Source organism: Coregonus clupeaformis, chromosome 1 (genome assembly GCF_020615455.1).
Source record: "Coregonus clupeaformis isolate EN_2021a chromosome 1, ASM2061545v1, whole genome shotgun sequence".
NCBI classification, from domain to species: Eukaryota; Metazoa; Chordata; class Actinopteri; order Salmoniformes; family Salmonidae; genus Coregonus; species Coregonus clupeaformis.
Window position 1 is genome coordinate 35881842 of NC_059192.1, and position 9677 is coordinate 35891518.

Below are 9677 nucleotides of genomic sequence, written 5' to 3' on the forward strand. Positions count from 1 at the left end.
AAATAATGTACTCTTTACTCCATAAATTTTCCCTGACACCCAAAAGTACTCGTTACATTTTGAATGCTTAGCAGGACAGGAAAATTGTCCAATTCACACACTTATCAAGAGAACATCCCTGGACGTCCGTACCGCCTCTGATCTGGCAGACTCACTAAACACAAATACTTTGTTTGTAAATTAGGTCTGATTGTTGGAGTGTGCCCCTGGCTATCCGTAAATTTAAAAAACAAGAAAATTGTTCCATCTGGTTTTGAAATGATTTATACTTTGACTTTTGCAACAAGGCACTAAAGTAATACTGCAAAAGAAATTGGCAAAGCAATTCACTTTTTGTCCTGAATACAAAGTGTTATGTTTGAGGCAAATCCAATACAACATTACTCAGTACCACTCTCCATATTTGCAAGTATGCTTGTAATCGTTAAGAACTGGGGAGTTTTTCAGGATAAAAAATAAACGAAATAGAGCTAAGCACAGTCAAAATTCTAGAGAAAAACCTGTTTGTCTGCTTTCCACCAGACACTGGGAGATTAATTCACCTTTCAGCAGGACAATAACCTAAAACACAAGACCAAATCCACACTGGAGTTGCTTACCAAGAAGAAAGTGAATGTTCCTGAGTGGCCGAGTTACAGTTTTGACTTAAATCTACTTGAAAATCTATGGCAAGACCTGAAAATGGTTGTCTAGCATTAATCAACAACCAATTTGACAGAGCTTGAAGAATGTTGAAAAGAATAACGGGCAAATGTTGCACAATCCAGGTGTGGAAAGCTCTTAGAGACTTACCCAGGAAGACTCACAGCTGTAATCATTGCCAAAGGTGCTTCTACAAAGTATTGACTCAGGGGTGTGAATACTTATGTAACTTAGATATTTCTTTATTTCATTTTCAATACATTTGCAACATTTTCTAAAAACATGTTTTCACTTTGTCATTATGGGGTATTGTGTGTAGATGGGTGAGAAAAAACAAACAATTTAATACATTTTGAATGCAGGCTGTAACACAACAAAAGTTGGAATAAGTCAAGGGGTATGAATACATTCTGAAGGCACTGTAGGTACAAACCCATTTCACTTGCTATGTGCCATCGCAGTTCTGACATGAAGTTCTGATAGTTTGCATAGATAAGAACGGGATCAAGTTTTATTGTTTCTTTGGAAAAGTTGTTTTTACATATAGAATGAACAAGTACAATATCGACAGTTGTTAATGCTATTATGAATCATATATTTCCAGATGTTGCATTTTTGTTAGATACATTAATTAGTCCGATTTGTGCATAAATAGGCCTCCCCCAGAAGTCGGTAGAACTTGAATAGCTTCCAAGGATATCAGGCATAGTCAGTAGTCACCAATCAGTGTTTGTGCTTTTCCTTCAGTAAAATAGACTTCCTGTTGCTGTTCTTCATGCTGTACAGCAGTGCAGCACACTTGTCCGTTAGAGACTGAAGGGGAGAGAAATATGAAGGAGATTAGCAGGGGAGACTAGAGGAAGGTAGGGGGCATAGTTGGATAGGAGCTTGAGATTGCAATGGTAGAATAGCATTATTTGTGTATCTGAATTGTACATTAGATATTACCATAGAGGCAATTGTAGTCTGGGTGAAAATATGTTGTAATGTTCATATCAGGGTTCTATATCTATGGATATGTTATACATCACCTGCAGTGTATCAGAAAGTATGGATTGTCTCTAAGATGGAAATAAACCCAATGACAATTATGCTTCAAATACTAAACAGAATGTATTAAAGAATGCACCATACACACAGTTTCTGTTTCACAATTGTCTCAATACTGTACACACAGACCTACCCTTGTGTAGTTTTGTAGGCTGTTGTGTATAGGGTCCATGGTTTTAAGCCATTCCGAATAAATCTGTTTGTCCTCTGCATTTTGATGATACTCTCTGAAAAGGTAACAAAAGATAAGCATGTTGTCGTGTATACACAAATACAAGTTGACAAATGTCTATGTACAGCAGAATTTACCAGCCAACACACAAGCCCAAACGTGCGCATGCTCACACACATTCGTATTCTCGCGCACACACCAAAACAGGCCTTGTTCACTCATGTGAATCCGGCTGTCAGTCTCACTCACTAATTAGCGCCCATTCTGAGGCTCTGCCTCCACACACGCAGGCACACACACACACACACACACACATACACATTGCTGTCCATCAGCCTTCTCACTAAATCATTCACTCACAGGGCTCTCTCAATCAGTTCCCTCTGTGTCTCCCCCTCTCTCCTTGCGTCTTGGAAGCGGCCCCTGACAGCTAGAGCGGCGCTGGCCTGGGATGAGTTGAGCTGAATGATGGCTAGAAGCAGAGAGGAGAGGACCACTGAGCTGAGAGTGAGAGGAGAGAGGAGAGAGGGTTACAGCATTAGGTTACTATCATGACCACTAACATGGTCGTCTCCATCATTATTCTCCTATCAAATTGTTTTGCAAATGGAGTGGATTGTGATGTGTAAACACATTTCTATTATTCTTTGACTTTAGCTCAGGCTGATGGTCTAGTCTTTCTGGTAGATAAACTGTCAACAAAAGGCATTTCTGAATGCACGTCATGAATGCTGGCAAACGCCTGAGTGAGTTCTGGGCGTGTCCCATTACCTGTCATCCGTCACCTCTCTCTCAGCAGTCAGCACTCTGAGCATACAGCGTCCATCCTTCTGTTTGTATCTCAGCTGCAGCTGGACAGACACGCAGCCATCTGCCACTGGGGCTGACACGAAACATCAGAGAAAGAAAAAGAGATTACAAATGTATTTCTCTGTGAACTTGGTCCCCAATCCTTAAATCCTCCTCATCCCTCTGTTCTCACCCTCTCCCTGTGAGCTGTGTTCCCTCGCTCCAAATTGAAAGGTGATTTCTGTGTCTGATGCCACATTGCCCACCTCTCTGGTCCCGCTGTTCCCGGCCTCTCTCTCTCTTCCCACACACCTAGTGGAGGAGGGAATGAGGGTGAGAGATGAAGGCCTTTTCCAGTCAAATCAGGGTTCTCTGTTCAAATGTATCGCTGGTGTGACAGTGCTAGATTTGCCATTTACAATTTATGATTGTCAATTCACCAAAATGTTTTCTTGAGGATGAGCATACAACTGCACACCCAGGGGTTCTTAAGCATTTACACCCTTTTTTTTTTGGGGGGGGGATATATATACTGGTGGTGACGTACATACACATTATGAATGAATTATACCTATTCAAACATCTACCCACACACATATACTATATTTGAAAATACACATGAATATATAGATGTTTAATTCAACACTTACAGAGTTGTGGGCAGCAGCAAAGTGACACTACAGTGTGTCGCTATCGTCCTGTTCTGTATAATCTCCTCAAATTCAGTGTATAGTTCATTTGGACTTGCTATCACCACCTAGGAGGAAAAGACGACATGTACAGTACCATATTAAAATACACATCTTGCACAATGGACTCTTATCACATACGGGCCCAATAGGATTGTAGCTAAATTACATACACAGCACATAAGAGAATAATACAAGATTATTTATTGAATCACATACCTTTCCGCCTGTGCGGTCTGCTAGTCTCCCCAGCTCATCAAGTTTGCAGTCTGTCCCCTCGATAGCCAACACTGACACTGTCACCCTAGGAGAGAAAGGGTTACATACTGTAAGCACTTGCTTATAGTATTCAATAACTGAAAATCACTTATGTTAATACCTAAAAGGCTATCAACATAGTCTGTAGGAAAATTAGCTAATTCAAGGTAAAATAGGTTCTCCACTATGCTTAAATAGAAGTGAACATTTAGCTAGTGAAGACAGTACAGAGTTGCACCAACCCCTGGCTAGCTGCGTACTCCCCCAGGTCGTGGTAGAAGATGGTGGAGGAGAGGTGAGATCGAGCATCATTGCCCTCCACCTCCAGATTCCCCAGGTCTGTGTTGGCCTTTCCATCTGTGCAGATGATCACCTGGGAAGAGGACAATATATTTTATTGGTACTACATCATAAACAAAACAGATACATTATTTATTCAGAGCACTGGAACTATAGGACTGACTGACCTTTGACCCTGGTTGCCGAGAAGCCATCGCTATGGCTACAAGAGAAGCTGGACCTAGAGCCGTGGCACCACTCTCAGACAATCTTTTAATGAAAAGAGGAAGTGTCAACATACCATTATTTCATTAAATGATTCCTTCATTGGACCAGTTTGAATGAGTACATGGCTTATTTGCTCTTGGACCACATGGGCCCTTGAATTAAACTGTAGAGTTTGTTTTTATTACCCTAGAATCTCTCTCTGTAGACAGTCCCTTGTCCTGGAGAGGGGGGGTGGGCTGGGGAAGCTGAACGCTGCTTCCTTAAGGTATTCACTGTCAATCAACTCGGCACCACACAAAAAACGTGAGGTGAACTCTTCATATCCATGCAGAGTCACCTGTCAAGACAAACATCAGTGGATGATCTTAAGATACTGATCAAAACAACTTCAGATTTACATCCAACTATTGGATGAATGCATCCAAATATTGAATCCAAATCAGTGCATATGAAATGTCACACACAAAACACAGATTTGATACCTACAGCCAATGAATCTGTCATTGAGAAATGGGTGTAATATTGTACCTGATTGTTGAATGTGATGAGTCCTACTTGCATGTGTGGTTGTGTTTCACTCAGCTTCTGAACACTCTGTAACACTGCTTCCTGAACAAACTGGTTTAAAATCCGCATTGGTGTTATCATTACCACCATCTACACAACCACAGACCATTATCAATTCTAGCAAAGCAAATGATTGTGAATCTGCCCAAAAATCTATCCACTGCATATTTAATTTACTGGTAGTTACTTCGATCATCACAATATCTCCCAAATGTAGCTACTGATGCCCATTTAAATAATCAAAGATGGTTGACCTGAAGACGTGATCTGTAGATTGGCTGTTTTCCTTCCAACACCTGGCACAAGAAAAAGAGAGAATTTCACTGCTCATCTCAATCTCCCAAAGAGGGTTGTAGTCAGTATATACCGTGGCCAGCATAAATGGTGACAAATACAGCTTCAACCAGCACTGTATGTGAAACTACTTAAAACAGAACAATACTGATTTTACAGAACAAAATTGATTATAGCGGTATCCCTATCACATTTATTCTAATCTAACCTTACAGAGCCTGGAGAAAACACAAAAAAATAACACCAATGGCCTTATGTCCAAACCTGGGAGGTGATACTCATGGACGCTGAGATGTCGATACAGAACAGCAGCAGTGTGTCTGTACGGGTCAGGGCTTTGTCACCAGGGGTCAACAGGAAAACACTGTCCTGGCAACCGAGACATTTGGCAGATGAGAAGGTAGGTGGTTCCCATGATGACTGGCAAAAATAACAGATATTCACCTGTAGAGCAACAGAAGGATGTGGAAATGCAGTTGTTTGAGAAAAAAAAATTGTACCTTCAGTAGTCATGAATTACAATAAGTAGTAGGTATAACTTCATTGAGATTGATTGTAGGTCTACCATGTCCTTATTATTGAATAATTTGGAAGGCATGAGGTTAGAATCATAATAGTGATTACCGCTTGACTACTGTGATTATTTTTCATATTACGTATGATTCATGTTCAAGAGAGTGTGAAAGGTCAAACTACCACATTGTCATAGATGGAGTCCAGCACAGAGCCACACTGCGAGCAGCAGGTGGGCTCTCCCTCTATGGTGAGCACTGTGATTGGACACACGTTGGTCAACACAGACAAGCATGTTAGACTGTGACATACTGAGAGACAGTGAAAAGTCAGGTCAAAGACATTGACTATCATACACCAAACATTATCTCAGAATGATAGCAGGAATAGTCCACTAACCATTTTCCTCTGATATCAGTGCCCCCAAACTGACTAGGATCACATTTGGATTCCCCACCAATGGTTCCCCTGATCCTGTGTAGTAAATGGCCATTAGTAGTTGCAATTGTGCTTTGTATCTATTTATGAGCACCTACATTTTTTATTTTCAATGAGGAATTATCTAATGAACTGTGAAGATACTGTATACTAATGGATGTCCATAATGAAGCGAGATTTACTGGGGGATGAAGAGGAAGACGTCGAGGATGAGAAAGAATCAGGCAACAGAACTAGGTATTCTGGACAGGACCTCATAAAGGAAGATCTTGGTGGCAAGGCTGGAGCTAGAAGTAGGGAGAATCATGTTTTTCAACTCTGGTTGTAGTCATAATCTTCGTCACATCTTTATCATCAAATGCAAGACTGTTTGTTTTGTTGGCATCTTAAGATGTGAATTGCATGAACGGCAGTACTGTCTGACAATACTAGCTTTGAGTCTACCAAAGAATGTCTCTTTACAGCACATTAACCAGTCACCTGACTTCTGTGCTGATCCACTGTTGCCGGTGGTGTTTGGATGCTTAATTTCTTCCCCACTGCCTTCTGGGATATTGTATGAGTAGTCTGGATCCCATGGATAACTTCCAATGTCTGGTTCCTCCTTTGGAAGGTCATAGGTCAGCCTCTGGCTATTGGAAGGGAGAAGGGAAGGGGGGCCTGGGATTGGCTGGATGTAAGCAGGCGATTGAGATCGCATGAAAGGAGGGAGCAGAGCTGGGAAGGTAGAGACGGACACAAAGTTAGCCACAATGTTGACACAATGTTAGCCACAATCTCAAGAGTTCACTCATGACTTTTGAGACACTTAAATTGAACTGTATATCCTAAAAATGACATTATACATTGAATTCCCCAGTACACTCATGCTAGGCAAACCTGTCCTTCGAGCTGTTTGAGATGTAAGCTGTTGGGGCAAGCCTGGAACATCTCCTCCTCTTCTAAGATGGAAGGCTGCATTCTCATACAGTGGCAAGGGGTTGGGAGCTCTCTTCACCTCACCATTTTCAGTGATTCTCTGTTCTGGAGAGGGGTGTTGTTGTTTTTGTAGTTCTGGGGAGGGTGCTGGAGGAGGAGGGGGAGGACTGCGGGGACGGATTCTGCTTGGGGGAGGAAGGAGAGCTGGGAGAGATGAGAGACAGAGCATTGTTAATGTTAATGTGTACTACACAAGATTCATTAATGAACTGGAAAACATTAGATGGTTCACTGACAGGACAGTGTTTGGGCAGCAACGGGCATTCGGACAATGTTAGCAAGATTTCATTTGAAGTGTGTCTGAGAAATTATAACTCACCTGAACGTTTAATTGCAATTGGGGGTTTCCTTTGGACTTCCCTCTGATAGGTTGATGGAGGGACATAGACAAACCCACAGGCAAACTCCATTGGTGGCCTTACCACCTAAGCAGGGATACTCAACTAGATTCAGCTGCGGGCCGATGGTCAGGAGGCAGGAACAGAATTACAAATAATTTGTGCACTGCAAATTGACTGCAAGAAGCCCAAACATATATAATATTTGACTAAAACATAATAATTTCAAACCTTGCTTACATTTGTATATTATCACATATATCCCTCCATTATGTATGGGAATACTTTGGAACATGGAGCTGATTTTGCTGGTGTTTTTACAGTCTTTTATGTCCAATAATAAAAACTCCATTCCAGCCATTATTATGAGCCATATTCCCCTCAGCAGCCTCCACTGAGATATATATACAGTACCTGTCACGTCTACTCCTGCTCCTCCCCTCCGGCATTCGTCGCCGGTTTACTAACCACCGGTCCTGGTAACCATCATTACGCACACCTGGCATCAATCATTACGTGCACCTGCGCTTCATCATGATGCACCCCTGGACTCCATTACCTCACTCATTACCTCCCCTTTATCTGGCACTCCCTTAGGTTCTTTCTCCAGGCAGTATTGTTTCTGTGTTTCATGTCAAGACGCTACTCCTATATTGTATCGTTCCATGTTCTTTGTTATATTAAAGTTACCACCTGCTTCTCGTCTCCCAGCGTCTGCGTTACAGAATACTGCCTCACAAAATGGAAGCAGCAGGTAATCAGAACATCTCCCAGACGGTCGACGCGCAGGGATACCTAGTTCGTCAACACCACGACCAGCTGGCGCAACTGGAGACGGCTATGGAAGAGGTTCTTCGCAGTGTTCAACGTCTCGAACATACCCAAGAGGCGTTGCCTTCAACTAGCGGAGGATACTCTACCACCAGTCAACCCAGCACACCAGCCCATTCAGCAACCCGCCCAGGTCAGAGATGCCCGTTTGTCCCTCCCGGATAAATATGACAAGACCCCATCTAAATGCCGTGGCTTCCCACTACAGTGCTCCCTCTACTTTGCGCACCAGATAGGAGCCCCCACCACCAAAAGGTCCAAGGTTGCCACGGTTATTTCTCTGCTGACTGGGCGGGCGTTGGAATGGGCCACAGCCGTCTGGGAGAGGAGCTGGATTCGTATGAGGGGTTCATGGCTCTGTTCAGAGGTATTTTTGATCATCCACCGGAGGGTAGAGAGGGGGGTGAGTGCCTACTCCAACTACGGCAGGAGGACAAGACTGCTGCCGAGTTCACGCTCACCTTCTGGACAGTAGCAGCATCCAGCAGATGGAATGAGCCGGCACTTCGTACGCTATTCAGAGGAGGACTGTGCGAGGAGGTCCAGACGGAACTGGCCTGTCGAGATGACATCCTCTCCTTGGACGCACTCATCGCGATGGCCATCCGTCTGGATAACCTACTTCGGGAGTGTCAACACTCTCGTCACTTCTCTCCCTCCCTCAGTGAACATTTTGGATCAGAGCCTGAACCCATGGAGGTAGGGGTCACAGGCCTCTCCGCGGCGGAGCGACGCAGACGGAGACAGCTGCGGCTCTGTCTCTATTGTGGTCAAGGAGGGCACCAGCTCCAGCAGTGTCCGGTACGTCCCAACTCGAGATCCACGAGAGCAGAGGGATGGTCACGTCATCTTCCACCTCCTGGGGCAGGTGTGAGTATCCCCTCTTCATCACTTTCTGCAAAACTATTTTTGGTGTCGATCACACTAGTTGACTGTCCCTCATGTACTGTTTCTACAGCGTTAATGGATTCCGGTGCCGTGAGGAACTTTATTGACCAGACCCTTGCCTCCGCTCTTAACATCACCTCATACCCGCTCTCCTCTCCTTTCCCGGTTCAAGCCCTCAATAATTGGCCATTAGGTTCCGGGACCATCACACACATCACCAAACCACTCACCCTCACCGTGGAGTCCATCCATCAGGAGAACATTCCCTTCCTCATCACTAGTGCACCAGCTCACAAGATCATCCTCGGCCTCCCTTGGCTTCAACACCATAACCCTAACATCTCATGGTCGAGGATGAAAATCACGGACTGGGCACCTGAATGCCGGAGTACCTGCTTTCCCGTCCCCTGTGGTTCCACGTCGGTTGAGAGTTCTGTGGTTGCCCTTCAGCCCAACATCACAGAGGTATACCAGGACCTGGAGGAGGTATTTTCCAAAACCTGCGCCACCTGTCTCCCACCTCATCGTCCCTGGGACTGTGCCATCGACCTGCTTGCAGGCTCTGCGCCCCCATGCAGACGCATCTACCCCCTGTCGGTGGCTGAAACCAAGGCCGTGGAGGAGTACATCCGTGGAGGAGTACTTCTCCTGCGTCTGCAGGCTTCTTCTTCGTGGCCAAGAAGAATGGAGGGTTACGCCCGTGTATTGATTACAGAGGACTCA

At 44.1% G+C, this 9677-nt stretch overlaps 1 protein-coding gene across 1 annotated transcript; it reads right to left on the reverse strand.

Annotated features, from left to right (window-relative positions):
- Nucleotides 1–1006: 1006 nt before the first annotated feature.
- Nucleotides 1007–6969, reverse strand: LOC121582450 (circularly permutated Ras protein 1-like). The gene is made up of 18 exons (XM_041898245.2): nucleotides 6799–6969; nucleotides 6400–6636; nucleotides 6102–6206; nucleotides 5881–5955; nucleotides 5665–5738; nucleotides 5233–5412; nucleotides 4929–4970; nucleotides 4636–4725; nucleotides 4293–4444; nucleotides 4068–4149; nucleotides 3843–3973; nucleotides 3562–3646; nucleotides 3304–3410; nucleotides 2847–2965; nucleotides 2636–2747; nucleotides 2225–2365; nucleotides 1826–1919; nucleotides 1007–1455 (listed from the first exon to the last, which is right to left on the reverse strand). The coding sequence occupies exons 2-18, from the start codon at nucleotides 6617–6619 to the stop codon at nucleotides 1366–1368; spliced, it is 1899 nt and encodes a 632-aa protein (XP_041754179.2). The 5' UTR covers nucleotides 6620–6636; nucleotides 6799–6969; the 3' UTR covers nucleotides 1007–1365.
- Nucleotides 6970–9677: the final 2708 nt, after the last annotated feature.